The sequence below is a fragment of a genome, unplaced genomic scaffold (assembly GCF_019419815.1).
Source record: "Pyrus x bretschneideri cultivar Hongxiangsu unplaced genomic scaffold, Pyrus_bretschneideri_v1 Contig19, whole genome shotgun sequence".
Classification (NCBI taxonomy): domain Eukaryota; kingdom Viridiplantae; phylum Streptophyta; class Magnoliopsida; order Rosales; family Rosaceae; genus Pyrus; species Pyrus x bretschneideri.
The window spans coordinates 1,746,021-1,769,807 of NW_025999490.1; the positions used below are offsets into that span (position 1 = coordinate 1,746,021).

At 37.5% G+C, this 23,787-nt stretch overlaps 3 protein-coding genes and 1 pseudogene across 3 annotated transcripts; 2 read left to right on the top strand and 2 right to left on the bottom strand.

The window, feature by feature from the left end:
* Positions 1-3,344: 3,344 nt before the first annotated feature.
* Positions 3,345-5,719, bottom strand: LOC103952333 (annotated as a pseudogene).
* Positions 5,720-7,667: 1,948 nt separating this feature from the next.
* On the bottom strand, positions 7,668-8,799 carry LOC103952415 (transcription factor bHLH53-like). Its single transcript, XM_048582617.1, has 3 exons — positions 8,401-8,799; positions 8,060-8,308; positions 7,668-7,868 (listed from the first exon to the last, which is right to left on the bottom strand). The coding sequence occupies exons 1-3, from the start codon at positions 8,797-8,799 to the stop codon at positions 7,668-7,670; spliced, it is 849 nt and encodes a 282-aa protein (XP_048438574.1).
* A 2,582-nt stretch (positions 8,800-11,381) lies between these two features.
* On the top strand, positions 11,382-14,949 carry LOC103952332 (primase homolog protein). The gene is made up of 13 exons (XM_009363904.3): positions 11,382-11,627; positions 11,719-11,855; positions 12,038-12,093; positions 12,198-12,249; positions 12,354-12,458; positions 13,130-13,210; positions 13,305-13,385; positions 13,509-13,574; positions 13,653-13,766; positions 13,965-14,012; positions 14,082-14,167; positions 14,309-14,369; positions 14,606-14,949. The coding sequence occupies exons 1-13, from the start codon at positions 11,465-11,467 to the stop codon at positions 14,738-14,740; spliced, it is 1,185 nt and encodes a 394-aa protein (XP_009362179.2). The 5' UTR covers positions 11,382-11,464; the 3' UTR covers positions 14,741-14,949.
* A 701-nt stretch (positions 14,950-15,650) lies between these two features.
* On the top strand, positions 15,651-18,316 carry LOC103952334 (ATP-dependent Clp protease proteolytic subunit 4, chloroplastic). The gene is made up of 2 exons (XM_009363905.3): positions 15,651-16,092; positions 17,664-18,316. Exons 1-2 carry the CDS (start codon positions 15,686-15,688, stop codon positions 18,145-18,147), a joined length of 891 nt encoding a protein of 296 aa, XP_009362180.1. The 5' UTR covers positions 15,651-15,685; the 3' UTR covers positions 18,148-18,316.
* Positions 18,317-23,787: the final 5,471 nt, after the last annotated feature.

Genomic DNA, 23,787 nt, shown 5'->3' on the forward strand with positions numbered 1-23,787 from the left:
ATTTAGTTCGATGTCCAAAAATTAAGAAAAGTGTGTGAGAAGTAAAAATTCGATGTGTGAATAGCACCACTTATATATATATATATATATATATATATATATTTTTAAATTTTACACATTCATGTTTATTTATGTTATTTGATTTTCTTTTAATTTATTCAATTCAAAACTTACAGCCCAAATTCTAGCGTCCAACCCAAGTTTACAAGAAAGTAGCCCAAATTGCACCGGTTGGCCCAACGAAGCTTCCCTTTTGGTAGGAAAGTTGAAGACTGAAAAACTGGAAAAATACTACAAAGGTGGAAGATTATGAGCCACAGTGTCAGAGTCAGCATGGGATCATTGGTTGTCCTTGACCCCAATAACTTTAAAAACTCCATGTATATTTGCTTGTATATTGTATTTGACCCCAACAAACAACTAAGGCAACCTAAATTACGACCTCCTCGTCCTAGTTCTTCTATTTTCTTCTATCATATTTGTCTTCATTTTCTCTCTTCTTGTATGAAATGTTTTAGTTGAAAAGCCTTGAAAGTCTTCAACATTACTTTACAGTATCCTACATCCATCCTCGACAAGTATGTACAAGTAATAGTAGTCGTCGACATATGTTCACATAAAATTTCGGCATATGTTGGCAGGAATTCGTAGGTGCTTACTAGGTGCTTTACAAAATTACCTAATGAAGCTTTTTGGTTGATATTATGACCCCATTATTTGAAAATCCTGGCTACACCACTGATGAGCCACATAATCAAAGTGTTACGTTACCAAAATTTGCAATGACCTAGGAACTTATTATTTTCATGGCTTCCTTGGTTCAATCCCACTGGTCCAGCAGACTAGTTTGCACTTTGCAGAGCTTAGAAAAGCAAGCTCCAAACAATGCAGAAAGATCGGTTGGTCTCTTTCCGAATTGGTGGTTTCGCGAAGATGCACAAACGGAGGCACTTGTTTCTGAACCAGCATTGCACATCCATGGCGGCGATGAGACCTCTGAGACTAATGCGGGTAACGAGGCAAAGGGCTTCACTTTCTTCCATGCTGCAGGGTGCTTCCAAATGAATTGGCCTTGAATTTGTGAGCCTTCTTTTTCTTTGCTCATTTGATTTATACTATACATGTTTATATAACTTTTCTGCGTTTTTTTATATGTAGCATGTATTCAATATGTACACAGATAAAACAAGGTTTTCGTAACATTTCTTCTCAATGATTTGGCTTTGAACTTTTGGTGCGTCAAGAAAGACTTAATAACGTACTGAGGTCTCAAATTTGTGACATTTTTATTTTTCTGTGTCTTGTATAGGTCAAACAGTTGCTGGAAAAGGAGAAAGGTCATGTTGTTGCTTCTTGCCGGAATCCTAACGAGGCAACAGGCCTTCATCGTCTGAAAAGCAAATACGTTCAACGCCTTAGTGTTTTCGATGTGTAACTGAAATTTCATCATAAAATTAATTAGTAAATGAATAGTAGCTCAATTACTTACAAACACATGTAAAATATTTTATTTTTCCGATTTGAGATTCATATTTTCACCACGCACCCTCACGTGTGAGAACTCACATGCCTCACATGTGAACAACACAAATCGAATGATGTGGAGCCCGTGTGGCCATTGAGCTTCATACATGAGACAAAGTGTTCTATACCATGAAGATAGTTGAGGTTACATTATGAAACTAATAGTCAATATGAGGAGTAACCCAATTACATGCAAGGTCCCTCTCTTTTCCATTGTGGGATTCATATTTTCAACAAAAACAACTACATGATGCGGTTGTAAATTGCTCTTGTAGCATTCAGTGTCATATAAGTTTTTCTCTTACTTACGCCATGTGGGTTGTGAGTATGATGGTGTTTGCAAATAATTTTTGAAGTACGAATGATCGTATTTCGAGCTACCATCCCTTTTGGTACCATTCAGTGACTCTTGGACAATCGTGTATTGCTGAAAATAAATTTTTATGTATATTTTGATAGTTTGAAGTATCGATAAGTCAAAAATGTAGACAACATGTCCATAATCGAAAACTTGTTGATGTGGTTGTTTGTATCATGTGAGAAATTTTTCAGTGTGACCGGTACGCGGGATGGTACACCGCATGTTACTAAACAAATGGTAGGATATGTGTGCTAAAAAGTTAATAGCTTAAAAAATAAAAAATTTCACTATTCATATTAAAACATGTGGTATACTATTTGTGTTCCTATCACAACTAAAAATTTCTCCAAGTGATAGAACATGATATAGGTGCTCATGCCACGTCACAGAAGCTTAAGGACAGCCACGTAGGTATAAGCTATTAGCTGGCATTTTCATCGTCATCGTCGAGACTTTAGGTTTCTACTTTTTCATGCAGTGTCACTCCATCTTATGCTCCGAGTTACTTTCAAAAGACTTCATCTTAGCCGCTGTGCGATGCCATTTTAGCCTAGACCCGTTTAGCCATGGTTCATTAAATAACTGTCTTTAGGTGAATTCATATGAAATCTCTTCTGCCGTTAGCATCCAAATCTTCTTCGTTTATAATTCCAGTTTTTTCCTTGCATCAGGATCAAAGGGGGTTGCCTGAGGAAATATTTTCTGTGAAAATGTATGCATTAACTACTGAGTTGCCAAGAAGGTCCATCGGACAAGATCTGAAGTGCAAGCCAATAGACCCGGAGTCATCAAGTAAGCAATCCCAGCTTGAACTTACACACACACACACACACACTACTTTTTGACATTACATTTTGGTCCTGACTTCCTGTAATGGGCTACCCCTAAGTAATGTACAAGAACCAGCTTGTATTCACCTGCAAGTTCTGTTCTTTGATGGTCTTGATGATGCGTATTTATTGGTTACATTTTCTACTCTGATGTTGTCTGCTGTCCGTTGCAACGCAAAATACAATATTTTGTGTAGAAATAGAAGCTGTTGAAAGAGGAACGGGTTATGAAACCAAATAAGGACATCGATCTCTTATACCGTACTGGAACTTTACAATTCACATGGAAATTTAAAGTATTTCGAATGGAACACACAGGAACATAAAATAGTTTTGCATAGAATTGAATTTCCGAAGTTGGATGAATTTAAAGGTTCATCTCGATTGCATGCGCTTGTGGCCTCTACCTCTTTCGGCATGTATTCTTTCGCGAGTATGAGATGCTAAAACCCTGCAAGACTGGTAGGCTCTACTCATGATATCAAACACTTGAACCAAGCTTAGTTGTTGGTTGCTGGATAGATCTGTGCACATTAGCCCTAGCCCTATTGCCTGTTTAGCTTGATCATGTTGGAAATTCAAATAAAAACAGGTTGTAAAAGGTTGCTGCTAGTTGTTAGTTTCTTTACAGGTTGTATCCACACATGCTGCAACTACAAAGTCTAAAGTTTCCTCCATGTACTAGCTGAAATGGTGATGAAAGACAGCAAGTGTGCTGCCATGTGATGTGCTAGCAGGAAGACAGCAGTGTTTCTCCATGTGTTAGCCGAAAGGAAGGTATTACAACCTGCCATGATGCAATGCATGTGTATGCCAACTATCAAAGTTGCTGCATGTGTTTGAAAGGGTGTAAAGATGTGGAACACCATCATTCATTATATGTATTGTTGGATTGTTTATTTTTTCTGTTTTTGTATAAATAGGCCATCTTGCTAAGCCTTAGATAATATCATCCAAATCCCATTTCCATTCTCATTTTCAGCTTGTAAGCTTTAAGAGTTGTAAACTCTTCTAATATTTCAAAGTGTTTGTTATCACCAAGCTTGCTACTTCTTTCATATATCAAAGTCCAAGTGTTTTACCAAAGCTTGTTGCTTCCCTCCTTTCTCTATTTCTTTGTCCAATTTTATTGAGAGTGGAAGTGAGAGGTGTGATAGAGTTTGTAAACTTATCACCCACATATTTTGGTATTGAGTTAGTAAACTCTTGTGAATACCAACAGATCAAAAGTATTTTGTGTCAGTTCCAATTTCTGGTCTATCACCTTCTGCAAATTTCCAGGATAATGCATTCTGATGTACTCGAGAAACCCAGCCTCGCCTGTCTCGAAGTCTTCCTGCGGCCGCCTGTTTACGAGCATCTCTAGTAGAAGCACTCCTAACTTGTACATCTCTGAACCAAATTTCAAGTTTTTGCATTAGAAGTTAACCAAATTAAGAGGTAAAAAAAAAAAAAACGGATCGAAATGATGCAGCTTCATGGATCGACTTACTTCTACTTCTGCTGCTTTGATCCCCGATCTTAAACCTCGAAATTCGTGGCTCCACATTGTGTGACAGCAAGATACTGCTTGTCCTGAGATCATATCCAACTTCAGGCCATTCCTCCTGCAGATAACACATGCTTTCCACAACCCCCATCAATATCTTCAGCCTGTGATTCCATGGTGTACTGTTTGACTCCAATAACCACATCTCAAGGCACTCTCCTTCCGTCCATTCGGTCACGATGGCTCTCAACCTTCTGTTCTTGCACCAACCCAATACACTAATCAAGTTCTTGTGACGTAACTAAACGAGAACCTTGCACTCTTCGATCAAGTTTGGGTGGTTTTCACTTCCGTAAATCTCAATCCTGACTTCAGTGTCACCTCTCAGAGTTCCTCTATAGATATCAACTGCTTCACTCTTGCCTTTCAAATTTCTTCTCGAAAATCCATTTGTTGCTGCCTTGAGCATTGCTGGTGTAAACCAATACTTTCTGCGAAGCATTTGGGAGAAAATCAGGCCTCTGGAAACAAAGCCACCCCACCCAACACACCATCAGGATCACAAAGATCGGAAAACCAACCAACAAGATTACAGCCTTGATCCTGAACTTTTTCTTATGGGGGAGGAGACCCGAATGGAGAAAACTCGAAGAATTGAACCGTTTAAGGAAGAGGGCATCAGAGATTTTACTCTCGGAGAAGTGATTATATGATAAATTAAGAGAAGTGAGGTTGGCAAGGGGAGAGAAGCTCTCTATTGGGACATCGCCGTAAAGGTCATTATGGCTCATATCAAGAGCTTGGAGTTGGGTGCATTGAAGAACATCAATAGGGAAATTGCTCTCCAAGGAATTGTTGGACACATCAATAGTTAAGATGCTCAAAGGGCAATACTTCCAAAAGAAGTTGAATGACAAGTAGAGCGGCGCGATCTTTGGGCGGTTTTGAAGGTCTATTTTAGGGAATGATTCGACGCAGTTTGGATTCTTGGACTCGTTGCAGAGATGGCTTGCGACGATGGTGGACTTGAAAATCTCATCAAGGTCCACAGGTGAGGAACCGCAGTATCTGAGAGATGGGTTGTGATGGCAGTTTTTCATTATCGTGGAGTTGAAATCATGAGGCGGTTTTAAATTTTGAGGTCTTCTATGACAGACGCAGCGAGAGTTGTGTATATGGAGGCTGAAATTGGGAGGAGGACGAGGAGGAGGAGGGAAGTTGCAGAAATGGAAGCCATGGAGAAGTTTGCGTGTGTGAATCTCTTGAGAGGGTTTAATTTTAAACTGAGTTCAAACGGTTGGCAAGAAAGAAAGTGGGGGAGTCCATTTTATCACGTTGAAAGCTAATCTTGGTGGTTACATGCACTCGGACTATAACGATCGAGCAGTTTTATTGTTGGCAAAAAGTACTTATATACTCTGTAATCTATTCCATATTTCCAGTCCGGAGAAAAATATCTATTCAATTATTTCTAAGGCCGGTCTTGAGATTTTGAAGGCTTGCGGTGACATTAAAAAAAACCCTAAGTACAGAAAATCCAACACAATTCGCTGGTATTATTCGCATGTGTACATACACCCTTGAATGTGATACTAAAACATTGAAAACACAAATTTTATAGGTTTCTGCCTTCGATTGCCATTTGTCGAACTAGAATGAGAAATTACCGCTTCTAAAGTATTGGTAGCTAAACAACTTTTGGAGTCGAGGGATTGAAGGTAGCAAGGAGCTCCCAAGCATGGCTGCTGTCTGCATTGAATAAGAAAGAAGAAAGAAGAAATGAAGGGGTTTTAGTCTCTCAATGGCAAGTTTTTTGGTTTAAATGTATGTGTGAGTGTGTGAGTGACAAGTATACACTCCAAATTAGATCATTTAAAACCCAAATGAAGCGCTAGGATTTAACCTGGAGTAGTAAGGATGAAATGGTTGTTTAAGTCTCTTGTCAATCACTCTCTTGAAGAAGTATGGGTCATGGCAATGCACCATACCTACAAACATTCACCTACTTAATGAAACTATTGCTGCTGCATCTAGCACAGCCTTGTAAGCCGTCAATCACATATCCAAGTTCTCTCCATTCTCTAACATTCTGACCTAAGAAACTAATCCAAACAATCAACCAAAACACCAAAACAAACAAACTTTATCATGAAGTTGATTTGGAATCTGCTGCGCTGCATAGTCTAGGGACTGGAGTTGGCCACCAAGGGTTTGAAATCAATGGTAAGAAAGGACCTCTTTTCGAACAATTTTCAGCTATCTTCGACCGCTCACTTGTACGAATGTTGTTATTTGGATCCAAAGCGAGCAGTTTAACAACTGGGGAGTGCCGGGCCCATTGATTGCCCAAAAGTATATTTGGGTCCATGAGAACCCTGTGTTTCAAGATTAAACACTCTACATCTAATTTCAAACCCCAAACAGACGGAACAAGTGAATAATATTCATCGTAGTTGCACAGTTGCAGACATCCTTGGCACACACACACAAGCCTAATTCCCAGCTCCGCATCATCAGATACAACAAGACATTGTATATCAGTAATGCCATCATCAGTAGATTTAGCACTCTTGTTATAACAGTACCCATCAAAAACAGCATCCCATTGTATGCCAATCGAACAATATTCCCAGGGAGCATGTGGAAAAGGAGTGTATACGGAGCTGTTATAGATGAAACCCGCCATTCACCAGTCTTGGAAGAGAAGATATCCACATTGTACATGGAGGCATGCCAAGGATGTGAATAGTTCGAAATTTTCGCAACCCTATAGCTATTCTCGGCATTAGCATCTTCCCCCTGCAGGAATCACATATAATCCCACTGCTAGTACGCTATGATCACATGAAGCGGCATCAGGAAGAGTAACCCGTTGCTTCGTACGTGTAGGGATTGCAAATGTAGTATTCGCGTTGATAATCACTGCCTGAGCCACACAAAACTAAATCATTTTGCAGTGCGTATCTCTTACAACTGGCTTTACATGTGCCACTCCCTTGGCGCAGGGGCGAATCATATTAACTCCTATTTGTTTTAGGATTAGTTATACGTCTTGGCAATTTTGAGCAGTAACTATTATGCGCTTAGGTTTGAAGCAATGATACCATTCTGCAATTTAGGGTCTAGGTTTGAAGATCCCATGACGTTATTCTATCACCCTTCTATAAAGCATCAATTCAATTTTTTTAACCTTATAGTATGTACTATGTAGTAGTTTTATATAAAAAATAAAATTAATTGTAATAAAAAGAATTTATTAAAAGGTTGATGAGGTGAGTTACACAATAATCACCAGAAAATCTTACATGACGCCAATATGTTTCTTGAAAATTAGAAATTTACAAGAAATTGGTTAGATTAGCACTCTAAAACATGTCAACTAACTAGGAATTAATTAATACAGTAAAAGCAACAACAACAAATTAAGAACCAAATCAAGGGCTAGCTACGACTCTTGTGATTGTCAGCCGTTGGTTTGCAGCAACTGAGCAACTTTGTCTTTGAGAAAGGGTTTGGATTGGATGTCATCATCTTTTGCCAGCACTTCAACAAACTCCTTCAAAACCAAGCACTTCTCTTCAGAGTAGAGCTTCTCTTGAATAATTGGGGATGCAGCAACCTGGAGACGCTCTTGATTTATATACAATCGCTCTTCCTTCCTTTCCTGCTTAAACGTACAATTTTAAATTAAAATGAATACATTATTTCATCAAATAAATAAAAGAAAAAAAATATATTCTACCCTAATTAAATTCGTCTAAACTACAACGGGATTGAAGGGGATTCGAAATTGGTTGCAAATTAAACCATTTTAATTATAAACAGATGAAATAGTTTGCTCTATTACATTACTACCTGCTGAATTGGAGAGTCTGTCATGAGTTTGAGAACAGAAACTTGTGCCCGCAAGAACTTGACATACTTATAAGCAGCTTGCAACATTTCAGCAGTGTTCATCTTGGTGGCACCAGGAATCAGCCTCCCAAGCTCCTGAGTCTTCTCAGTTATCTTCCTCCTCCTCTCGCGTGCAGCTATGCTCTGTGGTGACACGGTACCAGTACCACTAACGACCTTATTATCAAGCTTGGCGGCCTCAGGCTGATTCTGAATTTGGACTTCATGGGTTTGAGTTGGAACCAAAATTTCAGACTGGAGAACGGATCATATGCATTGAAATAATTGGGAGTGGCGGCAACCACGAAGTTTGAATTGCAATATTGGACTTGTTGATCATGGAAGAGCTTCTGGCATTTTGGGTAGGGCTGGTAGGAGAAGTCATATTCATCTAGGGTTGGACAGGTTTCCGGCGACAGCAAGGCCAAATTGATGTTATCTGTTGGAGAACAAAAATCAGGGAGGAGAAAGTTTTCAGAGGAGGATTCGTAGGGTTGGAAGAATGGATCGATGCAGGTGTATTCTGGATTAGTACTGTTAGCTAAGCTATAGTAGTAGTCCTGCAGATCGAAGATGCCCGAAGAAGCTGCCTGCAGCTTTTGTTGTGTTGGTAAGCTAAGCATATTCATTTCTGGTGGGTTGAGAAGCTGAAGAGACCCCCAATCATCAATAGGGCAAAAAGTAGCAGTACTCATAGCCATGGAACTTACAAAACCAGCATGAACAGTTAATTATGGTTACTAACTGATTAATTGCTAAAGACAGCAATGCTATCGAAAGACCCTTGAAAGAGAAAAGAGAGAAAGAAGATAAACTAAAAGAAGATTTGAAAAGCTTAAGACATGCATGAGAGAGAGAGAGAGAGAGAGATAGAGAGAGAGAGAGAGAGATACCTGAGAGAATTAGATATCTTGTGTCTGTGGACCTGCGTTAGACCTAAAGATTAGTGCTAATTAACAAACCTTATCAGATTAACTGAACAAGTACACAGCAGCCTACCTGCTGACTTATGCTAGTTAAGTAGTCCAATCCACAAGAAAGAGAGGAAGAAAGAGGAAAGAGATCGAGAGAGATGCGGGGGAAGGTGGGCAGTTTTTGGTTTCGTTTCTTTAGGCGCAGATAAAGGATTTGATCTCAATCATCATGGATAATACTATAACCACCATCTCCTAATAATCTTCCTATTTACTAGCACACACTCACCCTTTTATTTCTAGGGTTTGCTATGTTTAATAACTTCAGTTTTATGTTCTGTATAACCGCCACTTCCACATGACTCCTCGTTGGCGGCTAGCTATTCATCACTAATTCACTTTACATAATTAATTAATTAATTAGTCTCAGTTACTTTCATAAATTAATTCTCAACGTACCTCCATGGTTAATTAGTGTTTTTTGTCAATTACTATCCGTTAATCATTAAGGTCAATGTATGTTTTGCAGGAAGAAAAAAAAATATTGATTAAGCAGAAAATTCTGAAATTGTTATATATCATGAGAGATGAAGAGTTGTGTTTGGAATTACTAGCTATAAGCCATTAGGCCGAGGACACTCCTGCATGTACCTGCAAAATGGTTAATAATTTGGGGGTTACAATGCACAATGGTTTTTAGTAGTAAGGTAAATTGCTCAAATTCTTGCAAGTTATTGTATTTGTGTAACTTGTTTAATACGGTTGCTGTACTAATTGAGATAAGGAAATACTAGAATGACCGCAAAAAAAAATAAATACTAAAGACACTAACTTTTTTTTTTTTTTTTGAGCTCACTAAAGACACTAACTTATTACACCAACTTCTAAGAGCAGATGCCGAAAATCCCATTCTAGAACTGTTATATTATTTTCATTGCAAATAAGAAATTTTACATGACAACGACAAGTTTGTGTATTGAAGTGGTCGCCTAGTTAGTTTAGTTAGTTTTCGTTTTTCAAGCTGAATTTGAAATGTGCTATAGTGACAAACACCCGTCTCTTTTTCTACATGTTCATTATATTTTAGAGAGACATTGACTAAAGTCTGATCTCAAAACTTTGGGGATATTGCTAATTTTCTAGTACTTTTTCTCTATAAGGTAAGTAATACTGCCCTTGACCAAACATAAGTAAGCAATATTATCCATGACATTTTATGTTTGTTAAAATCCAGTGGTAATGTTTGGTTAAGGAGGGCCTAGAGTTCAGAGTTTAAGGGTTTATACTTTACAATATTAAGACTTGGTAAATATGTACATTTTACATACAATTTTTTATTATGTGTGACATGGCAATGAGGTAAAATTCAATAACAAAATCTTGTACGTTTCTTATAAATTGGTGATCTCTGTTCGTAACTTTGACGATATCTTCAAACTTTAGGTTAATTAATTCCAAAGAACAAGAAAGAATACTTCTCTAGTTCTATAGCCATGGATAGTGCAAGCACTAAGTAAGATACCTCTTCCTATGGTCGAGCAAGTAAACTACTTCACCATAACTAGTAGTAAACTACCCTTGTTTTTTAGCAAGGTACATAATGTATCTTCAAATATATTCAATGTGATTTTACAAGATTTAGTTTCATTCAGGTATGATTTTGGTAAATCAATGATTTTATTATATCCTATATACAAAGTATTCTTCAGTCATTTAGAACTGGATCACATCAATAGTTGGATTTTTTTATACGCACAAAAAAATATTGAAATTTATTGATTTGAGTAAGCATGAGTTTCATGTTCACCAGTAATTTTGAAGCAATGAAAAAAGTTGACTAGTTATTAAGAGATCAAAATTCATTTTCGAAAATTTTATACATGGACATATGATTCTTCGATCCCAAATTTAACAAGTGTAAAATTTGAAGTTTGAAAATATGTCTTATTCAAATTTTATTCATAAAACCAGTTTAATTAAGTGGTTTTTTTTTTCTTTCTTTTTTCTTTTACAAGGTTATAGTTTAAGTGGTTAGGAATGTTAATTTGTACATTCGAACTTATGTGTTTGAGTTTTGCCTCTTCAAAATCAATTGTTTTTCTCTTTTTTATTTTATGAAAGAATTGTTTTTCAGAGCATTTTTTGCTCATCATCCTAAACTATAATGTATAATTATTATACATCTAATCATTTATCATGTATCATTTTATCTAATCATAATTATGATGATGACAAAGATGTGCCCTTATTTTTCGTTTTTTGGTCACAAGATCTTCAACAATAATAACAAAATCTTGAAGCTCAATTGACGTCAAGCCTTTCGTTACCTTCGTGCACTTTGTGTTCTTTCTTAAAAGTATAATACGGAAATTTTAAAAGGAAAAACATATCCACAACCCAAAGACCAGAAACCAAAATACTTCTTTCTTTTGGTCGGAAACCAAGATTGCTGATGACTCCGTCTCTGTTTCTTTGTCGTCCACTCCGTCTCCACACCGCACTCGTCTTCTCCAAACACCACTTTCCTAACAGTCCCTTATCATCATCAAATTTCACTTTAGTCCCTGTTTGGTCTTGCTCTCCCTCTCATTCCAGCAATGCCCCCACTTCCCAAGGTCTTGTCCCAAATGCATAATTATTATCAGAAAGCTCCTCCCGGTGCCTTGTTACTCTTTTCCATGACTTGGGTTGTTGTTGTTTTTGTAGGTACTGCAGAGAAAATGGAGGAGCAGATCGTGGGTGTGGATAAAGTCGATATCTTGAAGCAGAAAATGGAGGTTATTGGGATTCTCTGTACTGATTATTGTGTGCCTGGAAAGTATACTAATTTACTGTGTCCAAAGGTATTTTTGAAACATTAATTGTTATATTCTTGGGTTATTTTATGTATTGTAATTTGTGCTCCAGTGCAGAAGCATTGACAATTTGAAATAGGAGTTTATTTTGGTAATTAATCTTTTTATCATTGTGTTTTTGCTACATATATCAAAGGGTATTTCAAATTTTCCATGTTTTGCTAAAACAGTGCAATGGTGGACCGACGATGGAGAGGAGTTTGTCTGTTCACATTGTCCAAAAGGGGTATGCTGCTGCTGCTGCTAGTTTTCTGATGTGTGTCACTTTGCATTTCGAATTGTGGGGTTGTGTAATTTGGTTGTAATTACTTTGGTGATTGGATACCGTAGGGATTTGGCAATGTGGAGGTGTTTTCGAACGAATTGTAGTTGGGCTGACAAGGTAACATGAAACAACTTATGTTATTGTGTTTTTCATGCCCAGCATTTGAAGAGTCTAAAAGGGAGGACTCGGGAGACATTAATCATTTCGATGTTACGTTGTAGGTATTTGCGGATGGCAGGGCAGCGCATAATGAGGTGAAGAAGAAAGTTCACTACTCTGGACAAATGACAGAGAAGAGCCTTAAGTTGGAACCACTAGGGGAAAAGGTACTTACATTGACCGATATCTGCCAATCTTTGATCACAGCGTGTTCATGTTTGCATATATCTTTTCTAGTATGGAATGAACTTTAATTTTATTGCTTGTCCCTTCTGATGTATTCTATGTACTCCTATTTAGAAGTTATTTCTAAATCTAGTATTCTGCTATCCATATACAATGGAAAGAATGGTTTCAACTTACATTATTGTTGGACACTTCTATTTGGAATTAGCATGTCAGACACTCAACGATATGACGAAAGAGTTGCCAGAAAAGGGGCATTTTCCCGGTTACAAAGGAGGCCATGGGGGGAAGGGGAATTCAAACTGGTCTTGGGTGCGGGGTAAATGGTTTCTAGCCATTGGAGTTACAATTCCCCACAAAGAGAAGAGGCCTTCATTTGGCTAAAAATGTTCAACTAGAAGGGTTTATGCATTTTTGTCAGGAAACATAGATATAGTACCGTATGGTTTCTCGGCTATAAACATATGCCTAAACATAGAGTACTTTATGATTTTATTTGTTTCATTGACATGCATCTCATATCTAGATAATTAAAATTATCGTGTCCATTATTAATGTAAAAGTTGAACCAGGACACACTGTGTCTGGTTCAAATGTGCTGCTTCCGACGTGTAATTTTATTGGATAAATAAACACTCTTTCATTATCCCAGCTAACTGCATACTTCTGTGAGCGAATGATATCTGAGGAAACTTTGCGCAGAAACGGTGTTATGCAACGTTCCAGTAATAAGGTACCCTGAAGTTATCAGTTGCTGGACTTACCAATTTACTTTTGATAGGCGACTCTGAGATTAGGAACTGTGTTAAAACTTCTGTGATTTCCAGGATATCATTGCATTTACTTATAAACGCAACGGACTGCTTGTTGCCTGCAAGTATCGAACCATAGAAAAAAGTTATTGGCAGGTATGCATGCTAACATTCGCCCGGGGTTCTTTTACTAGAAAATGTATAGAATGCATGGCAATTAAGTGAAATGTGGATGCTTTCTAGTCAGATGTTGAATAATTTTATGTCGTTGATTTTCAGGAGAAGGCGTCAGAGAAAATACTATATGGAATTGATGACATAAATGATGCAGCTGAAATTATCATTGTGGGTTCAATTTCCCCTTATTCTGATGTTTTCGTCTTCTGTCTCCTGGATCCCCATCTTACTTCTGACTGCTGCTAGGTTGAAGGTGAAATTGACAAGCTTTCATTGGAGGAAGCTGGCTTCTGCAATTGTGTGAGTGTCCCTGATGGTGCACCGGGAAAAAGTTCTACTAAATTGCCACCAGTGGAAAAGGTGTGGGCGAAATTCTTTGGAGCCTATCTTTGTGTTTAGATATACAGTTTTATATCAACCTTTGAAATGTCTGCGGATTATAACTCCTTGAATGACTTTGAGTGGTCAGTTACGGAATTATCAATGAACAGCACATGTATCAACTTCTGAGAAAAATTTAGTTGAGTGACTTCTTATTTCTTCTCTGTATACTATTAGGACACTGCATATCAGTATCTGTGGAATTGCAAACAGAATTTGGATAAGGTATGCAAAACATTGCCAATCTATCAAACTTTTCTATACAACTGTTGTTTATTAATGCTTGCCTGTTAGGTTTCTCGCATTATCCTGGCAACCGACAATGACAAACCAGGCCAAGCTTTGGCCAAAGATATAGCACGCCGCCTTGGGACACACAGGTTAAATAAGTTTTCTGTAGTTTGTGTTTTGTATTTGAAAAATCAGTTTGTGTAAATGTATGCAACTCAGTAGATATTTGATTTATGTATATACGTTCTATATTTGTCTGATTATTTCCTTTTACTTTCTTTGGCTGTTAGATGTTGGCAAGTAAGCTGGCCGAAGAATGATGAAGTCAGCTATTACAAAGATGCTAATGAGGTTTAATGCTTCGACTCTTTTTCTTATTGCTAGTGCTGGTTTTTCTTACATGCTACTAGACTACTAGTTGTTCTAGAATCCCAGTTGTTCTTTTACGGCTTGCTTTGTTTCACAAGGACGAACATGTAGGCGTTATAAAGTATAATATTTCCTATTTTTTCTTCACAATCTGGAGAACTGATTTCCTTAGGATCCTTGGCCGGCCTTCTTATCTAATGTTTGGATTATGACCGTAGGTTCTCAAGGACATGGGACCTGATGCTTTGAGAAAGGTAATCGAAAATGCAGAACCGTATCAGCTATGCACCGCAGACCAAGTAGTACAAAGTTCAGACGAGCATAAGCCGGATAAAATACTGGCTTCTCAGTAAACAAAGTGCACACGAAGGCTGTAAAGTTTCCCCGAGATTCATATTTGTGATTCATAGTCAAGTGGTTTAGGTTGAATTAACATTGGTACAGAAGAGAAAATATACAACAGGTTAACAATCATTGTTTAGTTTGTATATAGAAGGACCTTGCTTAGTTCAAGTGCCGGATCTTATTGTGACTTCGAAATACAAACGATATTCGATACTAATCTATACTAAGGGGAGGGGAAGGGTTTTAACCCAAGACGCAGTGGGTTGAAGAGTAATGCCTTTCCGCCACTTGCACGCAGTGACTTCCCTAATTCTAATTAGGCTCTTTGATCCTCAAGTCAAGTTGGTTAGCTAGCTAGCTTACCAAAATAGCAACCTGTTTGAATGTTAAGAAAAGACTACCAATTACTAAACCAATTTACACTAACCCTGAATTTTGATTAACTAAATGCGGAGGCTCGAACTTGAGTGTGAAAGGGAGGACGCTCCTTTTAGTCGACTTGACATAACTTACATATGTACAAACGAATTCTCTTAAGGAAATCAAATATGTTTACTTAAACCTTTTTCTTTAAGATGTGGAAATTACACTAAAATCTTGAGGTCAAATTTTTGCATACTAAAATAGAATCCTTAAAATTTTGTAATTAGAAAGTAGACTGTAGCTCAAGTAGGTTAAGAGCGTTTATCTATATATTTCATTTTCAACGTCTCCCTTCCCTAATACATTTGTATCAAAAATACAATTGAAAAACAATAAACAGACAATAAACCGTATATAAACAATTTAGGATAGTTTTATTTCTTAGAATTAAAAATAAAAAGGAAAAAATGTAAATAAATCCAAGGGATCCAATTGGGCTCGTCTTGTAAGAGCTGCCCTCGTTTCCCCTATCAAGTATCCAAACGCCCAATTCGCTCTCTGCTCTCAGAGCACTGCCCAACTGAGCAGCCATGGACGTTCTCTCAATCTCATCCCCTACGTTCCTCCCCACCCCAACCTCCAAGCTCTCTCACTCCTCCCGCCCCAAACCCACCTCCTACTTCCCCACTTCCTCTCCCAAAACCCCCTCAATCAAATCCCTTTCCCTCCAAACACCAAAACCCACCTTCGCCACCAGGTCCCAGGCGCTCGACGGCTCGCTCCTGATTTCCTCCGCCCCTCAAACGCCGGCCACCGCCATGAGAGGCGCCGAGGGCGACGCCATGGGGCTTTTGCTCAGGGAGAGGATTGTTTTCTTGGGTAGTAGCATTGATGACTTTGTGGCCGACGCTATTATTAGCCAGCTGCTTTTGTTGGATGCCCAGGATTCTAAGAAGGATATCAAGCTCTTTATTAACTCCACCGGCGGCTCTCTCAGGTTATACATGATTTTTTAGTATCTTGGTAGCTTTCTTTTGTTGGTTGTTGTTTGAAAGCAGTGAAATTTTCAGTTTTGTTGTGGAGATTTTGAGTGGTGGATGAGACCCTTTTCAGATTAGGATGTTGTTTAATTAGATTTCGTTGTTATTAACTCGTTGAAATTCGGATGTTCGAAAGACTTGGTATTTGCTTTAATTAGTGTAGCTTTTAATTTGGTGATAACATGGTGAATTAGGCTATGGATGTCTCATTAAATCATTTTGTGCACTTTCTAGTTGTATGTTTGACTGCTTTGGTTCGATGACACCGATAACAATGACAAGATGTGAACATGTGATTTTGCTTGTTTGGTCTTGCGTAATGGAGACTTATAGGCATGTTGCTCGTTGAATGTTGTATGAGAATAGAGAAAGAGAAGATCTTTGGGCTTAGGTTATCTTGTATGAGAATAGAGAAAGAGAAGATCTTTGGGCTTAGGATTAGTAAAAAGCATGTTGACATTTTTATAACTTAAGATACAGTTGTGAGGCAGGGGAGTTCCCGTTGGTGAGGTGCTGATGACACACTTATTATACACTTCCACATTCCTTCTTATTGTTCCCATTGCAACATTCCGCATTAATGCTAGTTATTGTCTCCCAATAATCAAGCAACAGTCTAGTTATATGCTAAATGCATGGCTTAGGCTTTGATTTGTCAGTGTCTTTCATTCATGGATCTTTGAGACCCAAGTCTAGTATCCATGCGAGTGGTGGACATAACATAATCCGAAAATCAGTTGAGTGTGGGGCTGTCAACAGTGTTTTGACAGTTTTTCATGGAGTGTTAATACTTATGATGGTATGTCAAGGGAGGAAGTCTAATGTTGGTAAATCAATTTCTTGGTGAATCATGTGCAAGGATGCGGCTGAGGCTGAGTGTATTGAACTTTTACTCCTCCACTGTCTACTTGCATTGATATTTGGCATAGCTTTCTAGTGAGGCAAGGTTGAGTTGTGTGCTTTGGCATCCTGTATTTATCCATTTATTGAATACTATTGTGCTTCTTGTGGATTTGAGTGTGCTTTTGGGATGCCCACCATTTGGGCATTGGTTTCTAGAGTTTAGTGACATACCACTTGTCTTTAGTTATGAACTGATGCGGATTGAAGGGACTGTTGAATCTGTTGGGTTATGAGATTAAGCATATTAGTTATAGAATTCTGATTTTAGCTGGCCGTAGTTGGTTCTTTGTTATTTGTTATGGGGCATTAGCTAAAACAAGATCACTGTACCATTCACATTTGTGTTGTCAAAGTCGGGATGATAGTTATGCCTCGATGGTGCTGTTTGCATTTAGTATGACTTTACAATTCCTGTACTTAACGAGTAAAGGCACAAATGAACAGCTTAGACTGCTAGTAGCTCACAGACACTGAATTTGGTGGATGTAAACAGACATTTGATGCTATTTGAAGAACTCAATGAATTAGTTAATTTTATATTGAACTTTATTCTTCTGTATATGTTTTCATGGTTTTACTGTCTTCTTATGTGCTTGCTGATTTGCCTTCTTGTTATTTGTGTTAGTGCTACAATGGCTATCTATGACGTCGTTCAGCTTGTGAGGGCTGATGTCTCCACAGTTGCACTTGGCATTGCAGCATCAACAGCTTCCATAATCCTTGGCGGTGGCACCAAAGGCAAGCGTTTTGCGATGCCTAATACACGGATCATGATTCATCAACCTCTTGGAGGTGCTAGTGGCCAGGCAATAGATGTGGAAATTCAAGCCCAAGAAGTGATGCATAACAAAAACAATGTCACACAAATTCTTTCAAATTCCACAGGCCGTTCATTTGAGCAAGTCCAAAAGGATATTGACAGGGATCGATATATGTCCCCCATAGAAGCAGTTGAATATGGAATAGTCGATGGAGTTATCGACGGAGATAGCATTATTCCTCTGGTTCCTGTCCCAGACAAGGTGAAGCCGAGAATGAGTTACGAGGAAATTAGTAAAGATCCAAGAAAATTTTTGACACCAGACGTCCCTGATGACGAGATATACTAGTTTTCACCATATGTATGAGAGCTACATTTCTCAGATAGCTTTCTGATTAACTTTGTGCTTAAACCATGATATCTGTTAGGACCCTGATTTCTGTAATTAAACCAAGTATGCCTTTTTATTCCGAAGTTCCAACAATTATTTCAGTTTATGAACATGCATGCTTCTTCCATTTGCCCCTTTCTTGATTCTGGTTTTTAATTATTTGAGTGATATTCATATACTGTAAACGACTGAGAAATGAGATTCAAACTTGGGTACAAAGAGAGGAGTATACTGTTATAGCTAACTTGGCTACACCAAAGTTTGTTCTTGGTTGAAAAGTGATTTTTGCAACACGCCTCCTTGTCCATCAAATTGTGATGAGTAAATTTTTCTCCGGACAAATTATTTACTTAATCATTAATTACTTAATTATTTACTTCATCGCAATATGAAATAATTTATTTACTTTGTTAGATGTATGCCCTAAAAGCAATTAGATTATTGGTTTGCTTAAGGTAATACAAGGATTAATCCATAATCTAATCGTTGGGCAAGACCACCAAAGAGATCCTCTTTTTATGTGTTTATCCTAAATATTGTTCTTGGTCGTTCGGTTATTTGAATGAACATCTTATAATTCGTTAAGATTGGTACGCACTACGTTTGCACAATTGTAGGACGGGAAGTATGGCTAGTCTCAAGCCATTAGGGAGAGTCGATAACACAAGTGTATAGGTGTTTAATAAAATTAAGTTCACTAAACAAGGTTGCCTTGAGATCTTATGTACGTATGCTAGATATATACTTATGTCAATAAGAACTCAATAGTTGTAATAGGGCAACATAGTCATTGAACCTTGTTGGATTAAGCTACCTAATCACGGTGAATGTACAATAAGAAATCTCTAACCTTCACAATTGAAGAAGAATGCATGCTCTGTCTACATGATTCAGAAATCTTTGGCCATGCATCATGATTTGAAATGTATGGTCAATGTAACTTATATATTAATCCAGTTACGAGTTTCATATTCACTATATTATTAATTTATTGAAAATTTAAATAATTTTTAGTTAAACACAAAGTGTAAATTAATACAATTACAAAATCGACTATTGTGAAGAAATTAAAACATCGTGTTCGATTTTCAAAATCACCCCACGTGCAAAATGTTTTTTTAAACCCCCGTCTCTGCGACCTGTCGCTAAAACCTTAACCTCTTCCCTCCTTTTCTTTCCGCCGGGAAACCCAGCCGAGTTGAAGCACCACAAACAACACTCGGAACCCACATTATCTTCTCAACCAAGTTCCCGGAGACATGCGTCGTCTTCTTCATCGGCCTCTCCGCAAGCTCTCCTCCTTGTCCTCCTCAACCTCCGGTCTTCTAGTGGCCTCCAAGTGGCTCTTCAAGTCCGCTCCTTTTCCGAACCCACTGACCCCTTCTACACGCAGACACCCCTTCCACTCCCGCAGCCTCGCCTTCTCTCCGATTTCGTGGAAACCCGTGTCGAAAATTCGGCCGCTTTGCCTACTGACTAACGGATATTCTTCTCTCTCCCCTGCCCATCTCGCAGAACCTGGGAAGTTTGTGCTCAGTAAAGAAGGATAGGCTATATTCTGCTTTAAAAATTTTGGCTTGTCGCATGTAAGACCTTGATAACATCGCATTTTGGTGAAAAACACTTGAAAGTCAGTACTTTGGAGAAAAAACCCAACTTACTTTGTAGCACCAAAAGAATTTCACCACTAAGAATCAGTTGGAGCATGACGAGTGGATATATGACGGGTTTTTTTTTCCCTCTCCATTTGAGCTCTTATAATTGTTTTAATACAGTTTATGGTTGCGCGGGTTTTTTTTCCTTCTAATTTACTATTATTTTTTTGTGATTTTGAGGTTCATAGTAAAACCCAGAAGAATTGAACAAAGTCAATTAACTGAGCATGTGTGTATGGTGTTTACAGGTCGACCATTTCTGTGTGGGTTGAAGGATATGAGAATTTTCTGAATTTAATGCACTGTATGCTTTTGAATTTTATGTAGTTGAATTGGTAAAACCAGAAGAAAATGGATGTCCTCTATCCAGACGGTGAAACAATATTTGTACCGGGGCAGTACAACCACTTGATTAATTTGTCCAATGGTATGCTAATATTTTCGCTTCTGCCGCGATGTTGCATTTATTTCAGTATATATTTCTTACTTTGTTTGCTTAGGATTTTACGAATTACTGAATCTGTGGGATGGTAATTGTCAAAACCTATGCCTATGTCCCATTTTTGTTCGTTATTTTAAGTTTATGAAGATGTTCTAATATTCATCAAATGCTAGGCATCTTACCTATAAGCTAGCATTAGGAAGCAAAAAAAAAAAAAAAAAAGCAATTTTTATATGGATAAGAAACAGGTAACCGCTATTGTATGTAGTAAAATAAGTTATCAGTATTGTTTTTAATCAATAGTGTTAGTATGAGCGACTCAACCTGAATGAGACATGTGGGATGTGGATGTAAGGTAGTTGTTGACAGTAATTGACATTATCTATCGGCCAAAATAATTACTTTCTTGACGATGGCTTTTGAGAATACCAAAGAGAACCTCTGCTGACATTTCCCCATTTAAGGGCTGGAGAAATATTTAAGGGCAAATCATGTTAAAAAGATGGAAACTTTCATTGAAGGATATTAAGCTGATGGCTGAAAATTTCAGTGTTTTAGCATTTAAATGATCGAAACTCAGGGGATTGAGCGGCCATGATGTAATGAGACTGCTTTAAACCGTGCATGCATGGTTTTCTTTTAAACTAGTAAAAGAAGAAATGATATGTGAGTGAAATTGAAGTGACCTATCATATCATTTTATGGATTTTAGAAAAGAGCTTATCCATGGATATTTCTAAAATCGGTATGCTTTTTCTAGTGTTTAACAACTTTATTATTATTAACGGATTTTAGAAAAGAGCTTATCCATGGATTTTAGAAATATCCATGGATAAGTTGTAAAACACTAGTAAAAGAAGAAATGATATGGCGATTCAGAGGAAAAGAGCTTATCCATGGATATTTCTAAAATCGGTATGCTTTTTCTAGTGTTTTACAACTTTATTATTATTAACGGATTGCAACTCATACTTAACATGGATTTTATGATGTTTCGGGGTCGTGCTATTTGGTGTTGCTTTCGTGGAAAATGTGGGTGGACAGGTAGCAGGAGGGTATGCTTGCTTCTCTTCCAGGCTTTATTTATACTACAGTGTCATTACATTATATTAAAAAACAATGAAAGAGAGTCACTTGGCTGACGGTCACCCTTTTCTTGCAGGCCTTTGTAGGAAACAGGTTGCCACATGAAACTCCAAAACTTAAGAAAAAAAGGGAAATCACAGAGGAAAGTCTAGGACTGGAACCACTTTGTGAGGAGGTAAAAGCTCATTACTCTTTCGAGTCTTTTATGTTGTTTGAGTTGTTCTTGTACTGGATTGTGACACCAAGAACATAATTATTATCAGTAAATTTATGTTTTCTCTTTCCTTATTCGACAGAGTGAATATTTTCTTCTTTGTTTCAGATTGTAGATTATTTTTCAGAACGAATGATATCAAGGGGAACATTGATGAGAAATGCTGTAATGCAAAAAAGCACAGGTGATCAGGTGCATGACGCTAAAGGAAAAGCGTTTACAATTTTTCATCTTCATATTAAGATGTTCATGACCTTAGTTGTGTAAATTAGAAAAATATGTTTATGTGAGTATTGCAAATATCTACTACACTCTAGAAGTATCCTCCTTTCATCTATAGCCATCACGAGTCAAAAAATGAATTGCAAAGATGAAATGGCATAAGAAGTTTAATTAGTAAACATGAAGTAATAAATCTTCATTGGTTATCTATTTTGGCTTTAGGTTCCTTCAATATAATGCATTAAGTTTCCTAGTGTAAAATCCACAAACCAAAAAAAAAAAAAAAAAAAAAAAAAAAAAAAAAAAAGAAGAGCATGAAGTTTTCTATCTTTAGGGAAGTACATTGAAACATCAGACGATTCACGAAATTTCAATCATAAAAAGCTGAATGGTTCATAATGGTTTGGGTATTTTACTTCATGTATATGACGTTTGTTTTTTCTCTCATAATTTAATCCTTTGTGCATTTTATTGTGAATTAGCTACATCGTATGGTATACGATTTGAAAAGTCTTTTCATTACATATTGTGTGCTGCATATTTATTCATTGCTATTTTACATATGAACCAGCGCAGTTTTATCCCTAAACTTCTCTAGTTATAATTTTACCGCGTTACTTCATTAGTTCTAACTCTTACCAATGCTCGCTATGCCGCCTTACTATTCTTTGCATTGTAGTTACGTAAGTCCTAATTCCATATTTCTTTTTTTTCATTTACTTACAAGATTACTACAACTTCTACTTGTAACAGGACCGAAACAGAGTACGTGAGGTATGTTGAAAATTCAAGTATGTTCTCCCTCCTTCCTCACCGTATTTGTGGAAGTTAGGGGTCGGGATGTGAGATGACTGTTTCGTTGTGGTGCTTGAGCAGGGCAACTGGTCAATTTATGGAAAAATTTTTAGGTGTGCCGGGTACACCAAATTTTTTTGGTGTACCCTCACTCATTAGAATTTTTTTGGTGTACAAAAAGTGAGGGTGCACCAAATTTTTTTGGTGCACCCTCACCATTATGAGTGAGGGTACACCGAAAAATCCCTCCAATTTATGGCCGTTGAAAATACTCAAAAGTGCACATGAGAAGAAAGGGCAATTGTGTTGTACAGTGGAATCTAGTAGCATGTTGGTGGGTATCGGGTGAGTTTCCTGACTCCCGGCGGGTGTTCTCATGTTGCGAAGTGGCATGGCGGCATCACAAGAATGAAACGACACTCAACTACTCGGTAGGTTTACCTTCAAATTTTGTATGCTAATTTTTTTTCTCTATTAATGCTAATATTATGTGTTTTGGAAGTAACGAAGAGCTCGTTTGGAAGTGCTTTTAAAGTAACTGAACACGTTTTTTGTGAAAATATTTTTGTAACCAATTCTTAGTAAAAGTTCAAGTGAATTCTAAAAAAGCATTTGAAGTGCTTCATGGAAGAAGCACCAGCACATAATTGGTGCTTCTAAGTGCTCGTTTGAAAGTGCTTTTAAAATGACTATGTTGCTTCTTCTAGGAAACACTTCAAATGCTTATAGAGTCCAAAAATATTTTCTCCAAAAACACTTTTCATCATTTGAAAGATACTTCCAAACGAGTCCTTCATTATTACCAGCACTCATTGAAGACCAAAATGTGGAGTGGCAGTATTTGCCTAATTCTAACCTACTTTCCCACCTACCCTCGCCACTCGAGCTAACACAAATTACGCAATATCTTACACTTCAAGAAATCATAAATATGTATTATGTATGAGATTAGGTAATTCCAACCTCAACTAATTAGGATTAATTATCAATTAGAGGATCATATGACCCTAAACAAAATCATCTACCACATGCAGCTGCAGCTCAACCAACTAACTAATCATGTAGTGCCTAAATCAAACAAGATGGTGGACGTCATCACCCAATGATAGCTTGCCAGATGACGAGCTATAAGCTTTCCTTTTTTATTATTGTTTCGAGCCATTTTTTTGTATGTGCAAATAATA